This window comes from Pterocles gutturalis, unplaced genomic scaffold (genome assembly GCF_000699245.1).
Source record: "Pterocles gutturalis isolate BGI_N339 unplaced genomic scaffold, ASM69924v1 scaffold8745, whole genome shotgun sequence".
NCBI lineage: Eukaryota > Metazoa > Chordata > Aves > Pterocliformes > Pteroclidae > Pterocles > Pterocles gutturalis.
In genome coordinates this window covers 315-17,559 of record NW_010140744.1, presented here as the reverse complement: position 1 = coordinate 17,559, position 17,245 = coordinate 315, and the positions used below count along the sequence as shown (strand labels likewise).

Here is a 17,245-nt window from a genome sequence, read left to right as displayed (position 1 = left end):
CTTTCAATTGTGTGATTTGACAAAAGACTTTTGATGATATAAAAAAATGTTTGGACTTTCAGGAATTCAACAACCAACACCACAACAAACTAGTGAGTGAGTCTTGACCTTCCAAAGAACACTCACATTCTGGTTGGAACAGGGAGGGATGTAGGAAACATATGTGTTCAAAACAAGAAGAGTTAGGAAAGAGGATTTAAAAAAAACCAAAACAAAACAAAAAAACAACTAGTAAGTCAAAATGAAAGTGCAACTGATTTCCAGATGAGGGTGTGGTGCTCAAAGACAAAATGCAGTGTGTCAGACCAATTCAGATCATTTCACTGAAGCACATCGCAATTGTAGTACCTGCTACTACTCTGCTGACAAAAGGTTAGTTTTGTTTTAATATTTACTGCTCTGTATATTAAGTGTGATATACTTATTTACATAGAGAAGAGCTAGGATTTACTCTTAGTTAAGCTGGCTTTACAAAGAGACATCATTTCACTAAGGCACATAATCATTTCTAGTCTTAAAATTAGACTTGTTCAGTAGAAGAACAGAATACTGCTTAGTTCATAAAAGAAAAAAATCTGTGTGTTTAAACTGGGGATATTAACTTCCCCAGTTATTAACTGGGGATATTCAACATGTATTCATACAATCCCATGTCAAGTTTAAACACACAGAAACACTGAATTTGTATCTAAATGGAAGGCTGGAATAATTCTGAAAGAAAATATGCAAAGCTGTCATTAATATATCTATTAATATTCCTCTTAGAAAACAGTACTGGAAAAAACAGCTGAGGTGTTTGGGAACTTCTGGGCTGGTTTGTATGTGGTAAGATTCCTTTCTGTGCCTAACATCCTGAGAAGTCTCCAGCCGTACAACACAGTGTACCCACAGCAATTTGATTCTGTAAGAAATTTCACACGGGCATAAGGTGGTTTGCTGTGTGGGACGGAGACTAAACTAAACCTGTTCCACCACTGTTCAGCAACTCACTCCCACGGGACTGCTCTGCTTTATGTACTGAGCACATATACCTGTGCCTGAGAAACAACATTAACAGGAATGATAAGCATGAATAGATATGTTAGCCAAAACATAACTGCTTTTAAGGGAGAAATACCAACTGTTGCATTTTAGATAACTCTGTTACCGTCAGGAACTCGGGTCAGTCAAAAGCGTATCAGGCAGCAGAGCACGTTCCTTGTCACAGCCAAACCACTTGGTGATACACAGACTTCTTGAATTTTGCACGGAAATGTTTATTGTTTTGCCTTCAAGCAAATCTGCCAGTAATCCAATTTGATTAAGCATCCCCAGATGGGTTCTGGAATAAGCATTTTAGACCAAAATCAAATCTTTTCAGTTTAACTTTAGATTTTCTGCTCATCTTGGGTAAGTGGATAACTCTCCCTGCAGCAGTTTCTCTTCCACTAAAAAAAAAAAAAACATATATCTGCTGCTGATGTGTGAATCTCTCCTCAAAGTACTATAAAGCTGCACAAGATTACCTCTGCTGAAAAATCCTGCTAACAGAGCTTGGTAGGCACAGAATAGACATCCCTTCCCAAACTGATAAATAGAATTACTGTATTTTTCTATTCTGCACACCTCATTTAGGCAACAGTAAACGACAGATTATAAGACTAAAAATGAAGGGTAATCATTATTTAAAGTTTAACAGGAAGTGTTTTGAAATGTTAACAAAATAATACAAAAAAGCCATTAAGGATGAATCCAAACCACATAGTTAATTTCTAACTAGCACACTTTTTAAAAAATTTAGATAGCAGATTCACTGCAAGAAAAATACCAAGGAAAACCAGAAATTATTAATTTATTTCTATTTAATCAAGCTGTATCCCTGAATATGAGATCAGTCAGTAACTTATTTTTCCTGGTAGACAGAATACATTAACAAAAAATTTAAGAGATACTATTTATTATAAAGGTTTGGCAACCCTTCATTTAAACCCTTGTCTTAAAAACAGAAATGGTATTTGGAGTTTTTTCGAGCTCGAAAAAGACAAATTATAGCTCTGGGGCAGAATATCAGATAAGATCTGCTTTCAGTAACATTGGCCTCCAATTCTGAAACACTGCAAATGATGAGAAAGGGGCATCTGTTTTTCATTTTCAGCTGCTTTTTGATACTGCTGTGAAGAAATGTTAATCCCATTTATTTCAAGAAAACAGGGCACTGCAGGGCTGTAGTTTACAATAGAAAGAATGTCAGCAAATTAGTCAATGAACACAATTACAGGAAATAAGAAAATACTGTAGGGCATGACTTGCTTAAGACTCAGGCTGAAGATATGAACACTCAAATGTCAACCCCAAACTGGCAGTGAGAACGCAGCCTTAGTGTTTACAGAGTAAATCTATCGTGAGATAGCACTTGAAAAAACAGCAGACCTTCTGAGCTGTTTGGGTACTTGTGGGAAGTTTTGTATGTGATAAGATTCCTTTCTGTCATAACATCCTGAGAAGTCTCCAGCTGTAAGATGCAGTGTACCCACAGCAATTTGATTCTGTAAGGAATTCCACGTAGGCATGGCTCGCTGTGTGGGATGGAGAAAAAACTAAGCCTGTTCCAATCAACTGACTCCACAGCTGTGCTTTATGTAATGTACATGTGTGCAGACTCTCCCTGTATTACGTTCACATTCCAAATTTGCCAAAATGTATGATAGTAGGCACAGAATATTACTGCTTGCCTCTCAGCTTTAATCTTAGTTAGCATTTCTTATCCACTCTACTGTAATAGTATTTACAGTCTTCATCTGTCACTCCTTTGCTCTGCAGAGGCTGTGGAGAGGAAGGCGTAATTACAACCCTATAAAGGTACAGACAAATTTATTTTGCAATGGAATATTGTCAAACATAACCAAGTCAGAGCAGTTTAAGCAATGACGGCTCCTCAACTGAAATGTAGAAACCAGTGAGATGCGCTCCCAAGCACCTTGTGATCTCAAAGGCTAAGGTTAATGAAAGCATTTCAATTTAATCCATTTCACTTTGCATTGCACACATGGATGTAGTCAGTTACCCCATTTCATGGGAGAATTTGAGACGGTCTGGTCTGCTGCCATCACCATCTAGTTCTACTTTGATTATTTAAGAACGTATTCTCAACATTCAATTTCTTTAAACTTGAGATGTATAAACAACCTTGAGCAAGGGTTTTAGGTTTCAACAGAAATTTTAAAACTTAAACCCAATATTATTTCTTTGGTGTTCCCTTCTCCCCCCGTTTTTTGTGTCTTGCAGCTTTGCCATGAGCTGGGATATGAATAACTCAACTGATTACTGGAATGAGGACGAGGAGGATGATCTCAACTCTGTTATAGATTACAATACATATGAGCTTCTCTGTGAAAAAAATGATGTGAGAAATTTCAGTAAATTATTCCTTCCTGTGTTCTATGCATTGGTTTTCACTGTTGGAGTTGCTGGAAATTCATTAGTGGTTGCAATTTATGCCTACTGCAAGAAACCGAAGACAAAGACAGATGTGTACATCATGCATCTAGCCATTGCTGATTTGCTTTTGCTCTTCACACTCCCTTTTTGGGCTGCAAATGCAGTGCAGGGATGGGAACTTGGAAACTCAATGTGCAAGCTCACTTCTTCTCTGTACACCATGAATTTCAGCTCCAGCATGTTGTTCCTGGCCTGTATCAGTGTGGACAGATACAAGTCCACTTCTGAATCCCGGAGTCATAGAAGAATTGGTAAATACTGCAGTGTTACCTGCATCTGTGTCTGGCTGTCTGCCATCTTCCTCAGTATCCCTGGACTGATATTTAATCAAGTCAAGAAACACAATGACAGGAATGAATGCCTTCCTGTATTTCCAGTGAACATGGAAACACTCTTAAAATCAACCATTCAAATCCTGGAAGTTATCCTGGAATTTCTGCTTCCTTTCCTAGTAATGGTGATTTGCTATTCAGCTACCGCTCGAGCAATTTTTAGATCTGCAAATGCAAAAAAATATAGACCTTTCATGGTTCTGCTGGCAGTAGTGGCTACTTTAATTATTACCCAGCTACCTTACAACATTGTTAAGTTCTGGCGAGCCATAGATATCATCTACATGTTGGTTACCGACTGTGATGCAAGTAAAACCATAGATGTCGCGCTCCAGGTCACCAAGAGTATAGCTCTATTTCACACCTGCCTGAACCCTCTCCTCTATGCCTTTCTGGGTGCCTCTTTTAAAATGCATATTATGAAAATTGCAAAAAATTATGGATACTGGAGAAGACAACAACAGAATGGAAGACCTGAAGAAATTTCTATGAATTGTGAAGACCATACTGAAGAAACAATTAGTTTCACTATATAGACTCTCCATCACTTTCATTATCCTATATAACCAAGGGAATTATTTACTAATTCTGGGGGTATTTTTTCAGCAGCTGTTTGTCTGCAAGTCAACTTTCAGATTAATTTCTGAACCTGCAGACTAGACAAGACACTACAGTGCAGTTCAAAGTGGAACATGTTGATCAAAATTAACTATCAGGCAAATACTAAATACTGAAATTCCTAGAAACAACTAGACATATTTGCTAAAAAAAAAAAAAAATGAGGTATCAGTTCACGGTTGAGAATTGAGGAGTGCAGGGAGCCAATCTCTGTGTTTCCACCTATGTGTAGCAACAACAACAACCTCCACCAAAAACAGTAACTCTCTGTAACTACCAAAAATGACCTTTCACCTCTCCTTTTCTGCTTACCCTAAACTTCAATACACCCAGTTCCCTGTGAGAGGCACATTCTAGATCTCTGTAAGTGTCACATCAAATGTAAATGCCAAAGTAGTGCAGTCAAAGCATTTGCAGCAATGCAAGAAAAAGTTAATCTTCAGATACAGGGACTGGAATTTCTAGTCAGGATTTGTAAGATTAATTAAACACTGCAATAACTGTACATTATACAGATAAACAAAAGATACAATTAAATAAAAGAATACAGAAAGCGCACTGGCTGTCACTTACTCATATCTTTATGTTTCTTTTGTTTTAGTAGGTATTGACATATCTCATCGCAGGCATTTATCAACCAGCAAAGGCTAGAGGCCTTGCCTGATGAATGAGAGAGGTTCTGACTCCCGGTGGAGCTCATGGTCAGTGGCATTTACAGCTTTTCTTGGAGAGGTACCAAAGCTGTCCCCTGCCACAGTGCTGGCAAGGATTCCAGGAAAACAGCAGTTTTCTGTGACTCTCTGGAAGCATTTCAAATATATTGACATACTAGCTTTCAAAATGAAAAAAGTGGTATTACAGCATACTGTCCCTTCTTTCAAACATCCCTGACAGGGCTCTGACAAAATGGCTGATCTATGGCTTATGAGAGCCAAACAGAATAATTTTTAGACAGTGTTCCTAGTTACACAATTACTGGAAGAAAAAGTTCTAAAATGACAAACAAGAAACAACAGTAGCATAAGCAAGCCACAAGCCTCTCTCTGTTTGGATGACAAAAACTTACAGAATTTCTGCCCAGTATTCTGAGGAATACTAGGGCGTGAACAGTTAAGTCAGAAGTGCTTGATAGATGGTTTACACATACACCATGAATCTGCCATGTTTAAGCCATACTGGATTTGCTGCAGATGCGCAAAGCAGCCATGCAGAGCATGGTAAGAAACTTCAGTTCTTCCATGAAGCAACTGACTCCCTGCATGTGTGATTTATGATTTGTCTTCACAAACTGAGTGGTTGCACCCAGAGTGACATTCAGACCAGGCTGTCAGGCTTCTGGAATTCCCAAACATCCAAGGTCCTAATGTCCCACTCAGAGTAAACAGGAAAACAACAACCCACCAAACCAAAAACCAAACCAAAAAACCCACCCCAAAAAACAACCAGTAAGAAAAGGAGGCTCTAAGACAGAGCTGCATGTCTGTGTTTCTCAAACTTCTTGAAATTGCAGCACCTTTTGTGCATGTCCTTATGCATATCTGACTGCCCTAATTATTTTTATTAGAAATAAGACAAACCAAATCATGCTTACTCTTATGTTTACTCTCCTTTTGTAACTCACATAACTAATTTTATGAATAGTATTTTCTGTGTGTGACCTCCTACCACCTTTCCCATTACTGCATTAGGAACTGCAATGCACAGCTGAAGAGACACTGACCCAGACAGAGCACAGGTAACAGCCAGCAGTTAAGCAGCACCCTCAGGTCAAGCGACAAGATACCATGCCTCCTTTCACCGACAGTTCGCAGTACAAAAAGAGAGAGCCCTATCTTCTGGTGAGTCTAGGTATTGCACAAGCATGTATCAGTAGGTAGCTGCCACACTCAAAGGTATATAAATTAAACACTCAAGTTTCACTCCAGTTAGCAACTCAGTTCATGTAGTTGGCTTCCAAACTCCCAGGGAATGATGATTTTCCAGCTGTTGTCATGTATGTTTCAGTAAAAAAGTAATGGTAGTATAATATCAAGGACATTTCCCACTTACAACCTAATCCACTGATTTTTCTGGGAAGCACAGTATAAGAAAATTACCTGTAAGAGTCAATCCAACAGCATCACAGGCTACTTTAAAAAGCAGCCACATGTTACTGTAACTACACAGTACACTCAAACCTCATCCATAAGCTGCCAAAGACAGCTTCATTAAAACAAAGTTTAAAGGCTAGGGCCATAAACATGTAAGTTACCTGATAGAAAGAAGTAACATTTAAAGAACAATAGTAGTGTTCATCCTGTGAACAAAATTCAGAGGTTCCAAAAAGGGCCCAAACCCCCAAATTGGATTAGAGTCTTGGACTTTGCTTCATAGAACAAAAGCTTGATTCAGCTCTTTCCATTGTTTTACGTTCTATTGCCTTCAACCAACATGACACAATTTTCCATCTCATGGAGCACAAATATTTTTGTTTTATCAGTTCTTGGAAAGAATTTTAAACTTATTTTTACTTAGGGTTTCCATACTTACCACTACTCCACCACTTCTTCCCATTAATGATGTAACTGTTTCCATCTCGCTCGATGCTACATTGCATATTGGTGGCGTCACTTGAAGCCACATCAGGTTCTGTGTTAAAGAAAAAAATGAAAACAAACCACTGGATTAAATATACAGCTAGTACTACCTCCACAAATATAGGGATCTACATATACTGTATTGACAGCAACACTGTTCTGCTCCCAGTAGAAAAGCTGTTTTCAGAACCTCGCTCTGCTGGTGGCCAAAGGCTTTCTATTTTCTAACAACCTGTTATTCATAGCCACTTTGAACTTACTTCTTCTTGGCCTCAGAGTAATCTTTATGGTCAACAGCCTTCCCTGATGTTTTTAAATCTTTCCCCTTCCAATGTACTTACAGGTAACATTCATATCTCTCCTCAGCCTTTTTTCCCCCCTAGGGTTCTCTCAAGTGAAAACAAAGAGATTTAAACTACTTTTGTGATGGTTTATGAAATAGGTTACACAAAGCAGTTGTCAGCAAAATGTTACCAATTATTGTTTGGAACAGGAAGGATTATTCCTCTCTCCTTTCACCCTTAACTTCTTTTATAGGCCACCTTCTTGAAAACAAAAGCATCCCTTTCCTCTTGGCGAGCACAGTGAAACAGAATTTGCAAAATAAGAGTCCAGCTTTGCAAGACTGAGGTCTCTGAACTGCTGACACAGGAAGATCAATATTTTGACATCACATGTTCAAAAACTACCTTCCTAAATCAACAGCCAGGCGTTTCACAGTTGCCACAAGCTTTCAAGAGCAAAAATGAATATAATGCTGAGCTACAGACATAAAGCAAGTGCATCATACGTTCTGCAAGTTATCTTCAGGTTATGTCTTAAAACCTCTACCTATGACATAATGCCAAACTACACAACTTTAATCACAATAATCATATTAGTACCTACATGTATCTTTCTAGAAAACCCCAAAGCACATAATAATAAAAAAAAAAGGGTAATTTCTATTGTAAACATGTCTGGTACAATAAAAAGCATTTTACTAGTACCAAAACTAAATTGGAAGTATATGGAAAGCAAATACTAATTACTGCAACCATGAAAAATGGTAACTATTGGGGAAGGGCAGCAAGGATGCTTTGCTGTGCATCACACCTCATACGTGATTTCATATTCACACACATTCACAGACACAGTGAAAATTTCTGTGTTAATTCATTAACACATAACAACCTGTAGTTTTGTACTTTCTGCATAGGCCACGTAGAATTTCTGCCAATTACCTCTAACTTTCTTCTGGAGAAAAATTTACCTGTCATGCAAAAGCAAGAACTAATCTTCCCTTCCAGGAGAGGCTCCAGCCACTGTTTCTTTTGCTCTTCAGTCCCATACATGTACAGGACTTCCATGTTTCCAGTGTCTGTAAGAAATCAACAGCCATATTTACTTCTTGAGACACACAACCTGTAAGATGCCCAACTTTTCAGTGCTCTCAGTGCTGTAGTTACGGGGCAGGGTTGCCAACCTGGTGCATGACAGTTGAAAACCTCAGGAGCAAAGACACATTTCCCCGTCTCCTCAGCTATTAGCGCATAGTCAAGCTGGCTGAGAGCACTGATACCTGGAAGAAAAAGGTTCCACAGACCTTCTGCTTTGGCCATTTCCTGTTGAAAGGATCAACGGAGAAAAACATTAGCAACAAATCTTAAAAAAAAAAAAAAGTTCTGGCTTGCTGCCCATTGTCTTCCTTCCTGCCTAACATACTGCCCAGTGTATTTGATGCCTTTTTTCAACAGCTGTTTTCAATAGGTACAGTCTTTGACTTGGAGTTCAGACATACCCCTCACAGAACTCTCTTCTGCTTTTCTCCTCTCTCATTCGTATCTCTCACCTCCTCTGGCACACTTCTTTCTTCCTTTCCTTTCACTGTTCCTCACACTGCTGCTTTCCAAGCAGAGTAACTTCTGTAGCAGCATACACCAAACTTTCTTATCGTCCACGTCAATGCTTGTTTCTTTTACTGCAAGAGTGCGCAAGAATATTTATTATCACCTACCTTCAGTCTCTCAAGCAGTGGTGGTTTCTTCCATTTTTCCTCAGTATCTCCATGCCTGGCATAGTATTTTATTATTTCCTTAAAGAAACATTAAAAAGGTGCTGTTTAAATTAAGAACGTATGTAACATACACAAGTTTGTGTATGCATACAACATTTTAATTCTGAAAAAAAATTCATGCAGACTGTAATTATTTCTGTTAATATTTGGCAATGCCACAAACATCACTGCATGAAAATAAAGCTGGTTTGAAAAAAAAAAATAGAAGGACATGACTTTTATACATAGTTTTATATTTTTTATAAACTCTAGTCATAAAATGTTAATTTACAAGTAGTTTTGCCTAAAGCTTTTACCGTCTCAGCTGGATATATGTGCTGCTTCATGAACTGCTTGACCTTCAGCAAAATTTCTTGGCCTTTCCTACTTTGATGAAACAGCTCTCCAGAAATGCTGTCATGTGTGCTGCTGAAAGATGACCTAAAGAAGAACATTCAAGGCAATAACAAGTAAGACCAGATTTTCCCTCATAATAATATAAAAGCTGCCTTATACAGGCATTTAAATAAGACATTATAAAAGCTTTGCCTTGCCTTTGACCAGTAGTTTAGACGACTCTTACCTTTTTGAGAGCTCTAACCCTCTCTCTGCCAAAGGCTTCACGATCTTAGCAAATTCATGACTACTCTCTGCAGAAGCATTTCCAATGAGATATCTAGCATATACACCCTAAAAACAAAAGCAAGGCATATATGGTATAATTATACACTTAAAATTGTTTCTTTAATAGATTAGTGATCTCTTCAATGATTAAAGTAAAATTTAAATGCACATAGTCTTAAAAGGAAAAAACTAGCACCCAGACAGATTTTACTGGGATATGTTAATATTGGTTTTGGTCCATTTCTGATATAATGGGGACTCTTGGTGCACAAGAGAAAAAAACATACCCTAGCTAAACCAAACTAAAGGCAAATCACAAAACGTAGAGAAAAAAAAAAGAAATGTTTGCACGTGATACTGTAAGCAAGCCCAGACTGTCCATTAAGTCAACTGACAACAGTATACCCATATGATTATTACCCATGACTAAATTAGCTACTGACATACATACCATTACCCAAATTAATACCAGGTAGCTTATCCCACATTTCGTATGCTGATCTCGTGCTGCAAATCATTAAAATATGCTTATGCCGTACAATGGCTGAATATCTAACTAAAAATTTATGTCTGTTAACAATGAATCAAGGAAACTTATTTTCTCCTATAGTCACATCTCAAGATTGGTCTCCTATCATGCTCATAACAATCTGAGTTCACAACATGCCCCTTTTCACCTGTGGGTGGCACCAACAGGATCTTACTTATCTATCCTGCTATCTACTTTCATGAGAGCTGCAGGAGCTTAGAAAAATCTTTGTTTCTCTGTAATACAGGGTTTCAATCAGTCAGAGAGTGCAAAAAGGTAATGACAAAATTCCCTGCATACGGGAACATCAATAAGAAAAAAAAATCCACATATCCATATTTTCTTCTTTTTTAGGCTACTTTCCTAAGAAGTAGCTGTTATCTAACACTACTATCTAATGTCCTTTATGCAGCAAGAATTCTGTCTGAGAGGCTTATCAATCAAACATCTAAGATACTGCTTCTAAAGGATCAAACTCAAATACAACAGTTCCAGTTATTTTTAAAATATTATTAATATTTTGAACAAGTATTACTATCTACAAATACTCATAATAAAAATATGACATTTCAGCAAATGTGAGTGTATTACCTGGGCTATTGCTGCCATTTTAAAATATGACAAAGCAACAAAAAAATTAAAGTTGGATAAAGCAGTGCTAATACCCCGGCAGCGGCAGTAAATGGAAACCAGTTCTTCAAATGAAGGAGTTTCTACAAAAAAACCAACGGAATATTTTAGAATACTCAAAGATTTTCTATTATTTTTTTCCAGCTTTTTCTTCAAACATTTGAATAGCTTTTCAGCTTTATGAGATATTCCGTTTACACAGTATAAAAACATAATTTATTATTTCTCATGACCTAAGTGTGATATGGAGAGTCAAAAGGAAATGAGTTGTCAGAATTACAGATAAGCATAACACTTCCTACTGCCTCTCGCCTCCACTCCAGTCAGGAAATTAGTTTCCCCACAGAGGGGACAGGGGGCATTGCCTTTTTTTTTTTCTTTGAAAATATATGATAAATTTACATCTAAATTTTAGTTTCCTTCCATTACCTCTATGAAAGGTTCAAAATAAACTTCCACAGAAGTAGCATACTGTGGCTAAGCCACAGCTTGTTGAAACAGGACTACCTTAAACCTCACTCTCAGCATGTTTCCTACAACAAAGAAAAGCATAGAAAGGTCTTTTCAAGAGTAAAATTATGTTCTTATTAATTTAACTTTTTATTATGGCTTATACAGCTAACGTATCAAATAGAAATCAGCCCTAGAATTCATTTAAACAAAAAGATTGCAGTTTCATACCTATGGTGCCTTTGAAACCCAAGACAGTTCCTTGAGACAAGTCCTTAACAGATGTAGGCCAAAAGTAGAATAGAGTGGCATATGCTAGATCTGCCAAAGGATGACCAGCAGTTGAAAGTTCCCAGTCCAGCACTGCCAAAACACGAGCCTTAAATAAAAATAAAAACCACAAGTTAATGCTAGGAGACAAACTCTTTCCATCCACAAATGCACAACATACTTAATATCCAACAGCTTTATGTGGTTACTATGTGTTTAAAATTAAAAACATGCACTGTACCTGTCTACAGCAAAACCAGTTCCTTTTAGCACTATGTAAGGAACTGCAGAAAATTAACATTCCCATAGTGGCAGAAAACCAGGCATTTTTCCAATGGAAATCTGTTTTAAATTCTACATTTTTGAGTAGTGTTCCTCCTGTCAGAAACTTCCTTTCGAAAGATATATCATGCACTAAACATCCACGTAACTGTCTCATTACATGACAGGAGTACAAACAAATGGAGGACCAAAAACTACTAAACATGTAGACTCTGAGCAGTCTGGTCTAGTGGGAGGTGTCCCTGCCCATGGCAGGGGGCAGTTGGAACTCAATGATCTTTAAGGCCCCTTTCAAGCCAAACCATTCTATGATTCTATGTACGAATATGTTTCAAATACCTCTGTTGGGTGGAAGATGATGTTATCTATTCTAAAGTCCCCATGAATCAGGCTTTCTTCATTATCATCAGGTGGCAAGTTGTTTGCTAACCACTCAGCCAGCTGGTTCATGGCAGGAATCTCTGTATGAGCAGCTGCATCATACTGTCTTTTCCAAGTTGATACCTAAAGAAATAGTTGGAAAACCTGCTGAAGTTTTTCTGATTCACCTTTGTATTTGCAAATGTGAACTGTGAGATCAAAAGACGCAATGAAGACTACCTCTGTTTTCTGTTTCAACTGTATTTACACAGCCCAAATCAAATATTATTCCCAAACTGAATGAATACCATTTCCTGAATATAGCATTACAGGATTGATCTGAATGTAGCAGTAACTTCATACTGTGGATAAAAAAATAAACTAAGTGAAGGTGTTTAACAGCTAAAATATGATGGTTATTTTTACAAGTCATTAATAATTAATAATTTAGCTTGCAAATCAAATAAATCTTCAAAGACCTGACAAAACAAGAGTATTTTTTGAAGGCTTGTACCTGTCTTCTGCAGTATCCTTCTCCTCTGCCATATCCCTGGAGACCCAATGACTGTAAATCAAAACAGTGCAACAGGGCCAACACTTCTATCACTGCAATATACAAAGCAGAACGCTCTGCTGGGCCCACTTCAGGCAGCGAGAGGTCTCGGAAGATGCGACCCTAGAAAAATCAGAGATGAGATATTTGGTGGGATGTATGCATCAGATGAAGAGAAGTAAAGCTATACATTTCAGAGACAAAACCAAACGCAGTGAATCAACACTCTCTATGCAATCAAAAATTCCTTCCTCATTTATTTTATTCCTTGCCCAGGACAGATGAAGGGATTCACAGTAATTTCAGATCATTAGTATACAGGATATCTACTGTAAGACAATTAAAATAGCAGGTATATTCAGTAGATGGAAGACTGAATTAGAACACTCAATCCAGATATCCTCAAGCTTGAAAGTGCCAGGAAAAAAAACGTTCCTGTATTGTCTCTAATAGCTACCTTTCCAGAAAAAATACCAATTAAGACCCTGGGCAGGGCAGGGGCAGAACCAGACAGGAGGTGAGAGGAGGGGAGTAGGTGAGTTGTACATACAAAGAAGCAAACAATCCAAAGAAATTCACTTGGATTCTCCTTAAAAGCAGTTTAATTCGTTTAGAAAGTGGGTATGTTTTTCCATTTTCTCCTTTAATTTTGGCCCTGCCTTGGAAAAGAAAAACAGACTCTTCTCTCCTCTAAATTCCTCAATTTCACGGGTTCACATGATGGCTTCAATGTATTTACACAGCTAAAGCATCAATAGAAGTTTTTTTCCTGAAAGATTCTGCATAACAAACCTAGAAATCAGATTTTGTATTGTCTAATAGTTTATTTAACACAATAGATGTATTATGGTTTTCTAAATAATATAACAGCAGTGCAATGCTATCCATCTTAGAATGGATAGACTATGAAGTTACATCCTTCAAAATGTAACTTTATCAGTAGCAAGGCTTCTTATTAAGGAATCACTTTGTTCTAGTCAAACCCAGAAAAATTCTCCATCTTTAATGTAAGAAAATTGTTTCAAATTCTCCATAGCTTTTATATTTTACTCTTGATTCATGGTTTTCATAGGAAAACTTCATCTCCAGGAATTGTCCACAACCTCTTACATTTCTAATTTTCCAGTGAAAACATCCTTCTGAGAGCTCAAACAAGAACAAGAAGTTAAATACTGAGCTGAAAATGTCAACAAAGTGGGAAATAAGTCCTGGAGAAGCTGAAATCAGTGAGAATCTCTGATAGCTAGCATTTCTTTAAAATATCAGAATGATTTATGTTTATATCAAAAAACTTACTAAATGCTGGATAAGGCTCTAATGGGAAGGTTTTGGACAATTTGAAAGCAGCTTGTAGTAGGGAGAAGAAAAAAAATCTCTCACACTGGAAGACCAACCTGCACGTGCTGCATTACATAAAATTCTGTTCCAATGACAGAAACATCACTGCAATACAACAGGGGCTCAGGCACTGGAAATCCAGCTGAAAATAAGGCTTTCTGCACATGATATTCTCTATCGACCTGAAGAAGACACAGAAATTTAGGTTCAATGAAAAGCTCCCAAACATAAATGAGTACAGTGAACAACAATGTATCCTCTCAAATGTTCAGTTATGTGTACAGCACAGAAAATTTGAAATGATCCAGCAATTCACTGCATTTCTGGACATATTCAACAACGTGCTGCACCATCACGTACAGGACTTAGCCACCCGCAATACAAAGCGTCTGGACCTTGCTGAAGAATGTTACTTGCCTTGTGAGCTCCAGGTAAGAGAGGGCCATGGGGCTTCTTCCTGAGCACATAGGCCTTCCCACCCTTCTGAAGGTAAAAGGTTGGATTTGACTGGCCTGAGCTACAAAGAGAAAGATAAAAATTACTCATGAATTCAAGTACTTACAAATTTGCAAACTTTTAACATAAACGATGCAAAATGCACTGTGACTTGGCCTGACTAAAATGGCAAGACAGAGGAAAGTGTTATTCTCAATAGTTGTTTTTTGGTTTGGGTTGGTTTTTTTTTTTTTCCAAGTACAGTCTTACAAGGATACAAGTGATAGCCTACAAAATCAGAAGTCAGAGATTCTATTCCTGCCTACAAGAAAGATGTCTTCTTTCACTGTGGAGAAGTCGCAGATACTCGATTTGTTCTCCTGTGAAACAGAGACATCATTAGCGTTTTCAACCTATGCAGTAGATACTAACATTAAAGCTTTCCAATTTGAAGGAAATTAAACAGAGCAGAATTCACACTAGCCCATAAATGTATTTGCCCTTTGGCAAGCTGTATTTTGAACAACGTAAGCATAAATAAAGCTCTCCAAATAACTGATGAATGCTAGCACTAAGCCCCAATGTATGGTAGCCTGATCACCACATACACATGCTGTGCTTAAGGGACTGCCTATTATGTCCTTGTTTCAGCTGAGACGGAGTTAACTTTCTTCATAGTAGCTAGTGAGAGGCTGTGTTTTGGATTTGTGCTGAGGAGAAGCTGATCGCATACTGATGTTTATAGCTGCTGCCAGGACAGTCAAGGACTTTTCAGCTTCTCTGCTTTGCTGGTGTCTGCAGGGGCAGGAGAAGCTGGGAGGGAGCATAGCCTTAGTTACTAGCCCAGGATTCGACCTCAGGTTAAGGAAATTGGCCAATAGTCTATTCTATGTCATGTATATCATGCCTAGTATATAAGTGAGGATCTGTCTGGAAGTGCTCTCTCCCTGTGTCACCCCTCTCCCTGGGTCATTTCCCTCTCTTGGGGTCATCTTGCTCTCTCAACTCTCAGGCTCTTATTTATTTTCCAGGATTGTGGTTTTGGGACTTTATCTGCTCCAGGATTGATCCCTGGGAACAGGCTGAGCCTTGGTCATTGGGTGGTGAGCAGTTTCACTGTGTATATCACTCATTTGTATATATAACTGTTATTATTATTATCTTAATTAGTTTCAGTTTTGTTGTAGTTTAGTTACTAAATTGTTCTGTCTCAACCCATGAGTCTCTTTTCCCTTTTCCCCTTTATTTTTCTCCCCCATTCCTGGGAGGGGGGAGGGTGAGTGAGCAGTTGTTGCAGTGTCTTGCTGCTAGCCAGGGTCAAAAGCATAACACTATAGTAACTGTAAAGTTTTAAAGAATTAATGTTGCAGTGACAAGGAATCATAGAAACTACATATTTCAACCACATACATGTGTAAAAGAGAAGGACAACCTAGTTAAACCCTTCATAACACCTTGTCCATCATATCCCACTCAAGCTCATTGATCCTTCCTTTCCTCGAGGCTCTGTGCTAACCTACATGCTTTCCTCTCATCGTTCTGTATCATTTTTAAGAGGCGTTCTGACCTAGTCCAATAAAAGATTAGACAACTATTGTAAAAATCAAACTCAAGTGAACTTCTACCCTCATGGTCCCCATGACATTTCCATTCTCCCTGAGGCAGTTGGGGTATAGTCTATAATATAGCTTAACAAGTATACTGCACAGACAAATGATCTGCCTGGCACAACAGGCATGCAGATTGCCTGAAACCTTCAAGTGCAACCACAAGACAAACAAAGTAGTAAAAGCATAAATACTGTCAATATTTTAGTAGATTTTACCATTAACTACTCTCCTGAGGCCCCTCCTGAAGTCTCCTCAGAAAGAGGGCAGATTTAGATATTAGGAAGAAATGTTTTCCTGTGCTGGTGGTGGCCCAGGTTGCCCAGAGAAGCTGTGGATGCCCCGTCCCTGGAGGGGTTCAAGGCCAGGCTGGATGAGGCTTTGAGCAACCTGGGCTGGTGGGAGGTGTCCCTGCCCATGGCAGGGGGGTAGAACTCAATGGTCCTTAAGGTCCCTTGCAACCCAAACCACTGTATGATTCAAGTACAGCTAAGGATTCAGGTGATGTTTTATATTTGCATCAGAAGACAATTAAAAATTGTTTACTGTTTCTTAGTGATAGTTGCAGATAAAGCAGTCAAGTCACAAAGGAATTAATACATCTTTTTAGAATAACTTCTAATAGTTAGCTCCCAATTTGAAGTCACACAGCCACACCACTCCTCTGCCAAATGCAAATGAAGTAGATGTGCTGTGAAACAGCAGCTTTGGAGCCTGGGTGTAGCACCTCACAGGTGCAGCGCATTGTTCTTAAGGCATTAATGGGAATATCAGCACAGTGTTACACTCTTCTCAAGGATTTGCTCTCCTGACAATAACCTAAGGCTTTTACATTGATTTCTTAAGCCATGCTTGTGCTTCTGAACATTATTATTTGTTGTGCAACTAGAGAGCAATCAGACAAACTGAGATTTATGAGGAGGCGATAAAACAATTGTGCAGGTACGCCAACAAAGTTGGCAAGGGGCAGGGCAAAATGCAGGATTTTTTGAGGATAGCGGGAAGTCCACCCAACACATCGCTCACCTGCAGACACCCACTTGCAGCCACGGGCTTCCTTCCAACTGTGCCATAGGTCACCTTCCCGCCCCCGCGAACTTTGGCTTCTCCAGCCACTGAGGGACGAGCT

The 17,245-nt window shown here is 38.4% G+C and overlaps 2 protein-coding genes across 2 annotated transcripts in view; one reads left to right on the top strand and one right to left on the bottom strand.

Moving 5' to 3' along the window:
* The window catches only part of ACAD11 (acyl-CoA dehydrogenase family, member 11), a gene marked incomplete at its 5' end in the record, with an annotated part of 28,852 nt that overhangs the window by 11,296 nt on the left and 311 nt on the right, over positions 1-17,245 (bottom strand). The window contains 12 exons of the mRNA XM_010083787.1: positions 6,957-7,055; positions 8,256-8,363; positions 8,469-8,607; positions 9,000-9,077; positions 9,356-9,479; positions 9,622-9,728; positions 10,783-10,904; positions 11,503-11,650; positions 12,163-12,327; positions 12,698-12,859; positions 14,131-14,256; positions 14,492-14,591. Coding sequence (XP_010082089.1) covers positions 6,957-7,055; positions 8,256-8,363; positions 8,469-8,607; positions 9,000-9,077; positions 9,356-9,479; positions 9,622-9,728; positions 10,783-10,904; positions 11,503-11,650; positions 12,163-12,327; positions 12,698-12,859; positions 14,131-14,256; positions 14,492-14,591 — 1,478 coding nt within the window. The remainder of the gene's footprint in view (positions 1-6,956; positions 7,056-8,255; positions 8,364-8,468; positions 8,608-8,999; positions 9,078-9,355; positions 9,480-9,621; positions 9,729-10,782; positions 10,905-11,502; positions 11,651-12,162; positions 12,328-12,697; positions 12,860-14,130; positions 14,257-14,491; positions 14,592-17,245) is intronic.
* On the top strand, positions 334-4,581 carry ACKR4 (atypical chemokine receptor 4). The gene is made up of 2 exons (XM_010083786.1): positions 334-372; positions 3,265-4,581. Exon 2 carries the CDS (start codon positions 3,272-3,274, stop codon positions 4,343-4,345), a length of 1,074 nt encoding a protein of 357 aa, XP_010082088.1. The 5' UTR covers positions 334-372; positions 3,265-3,271; the 3' UTR covers positions 4,346-4,581.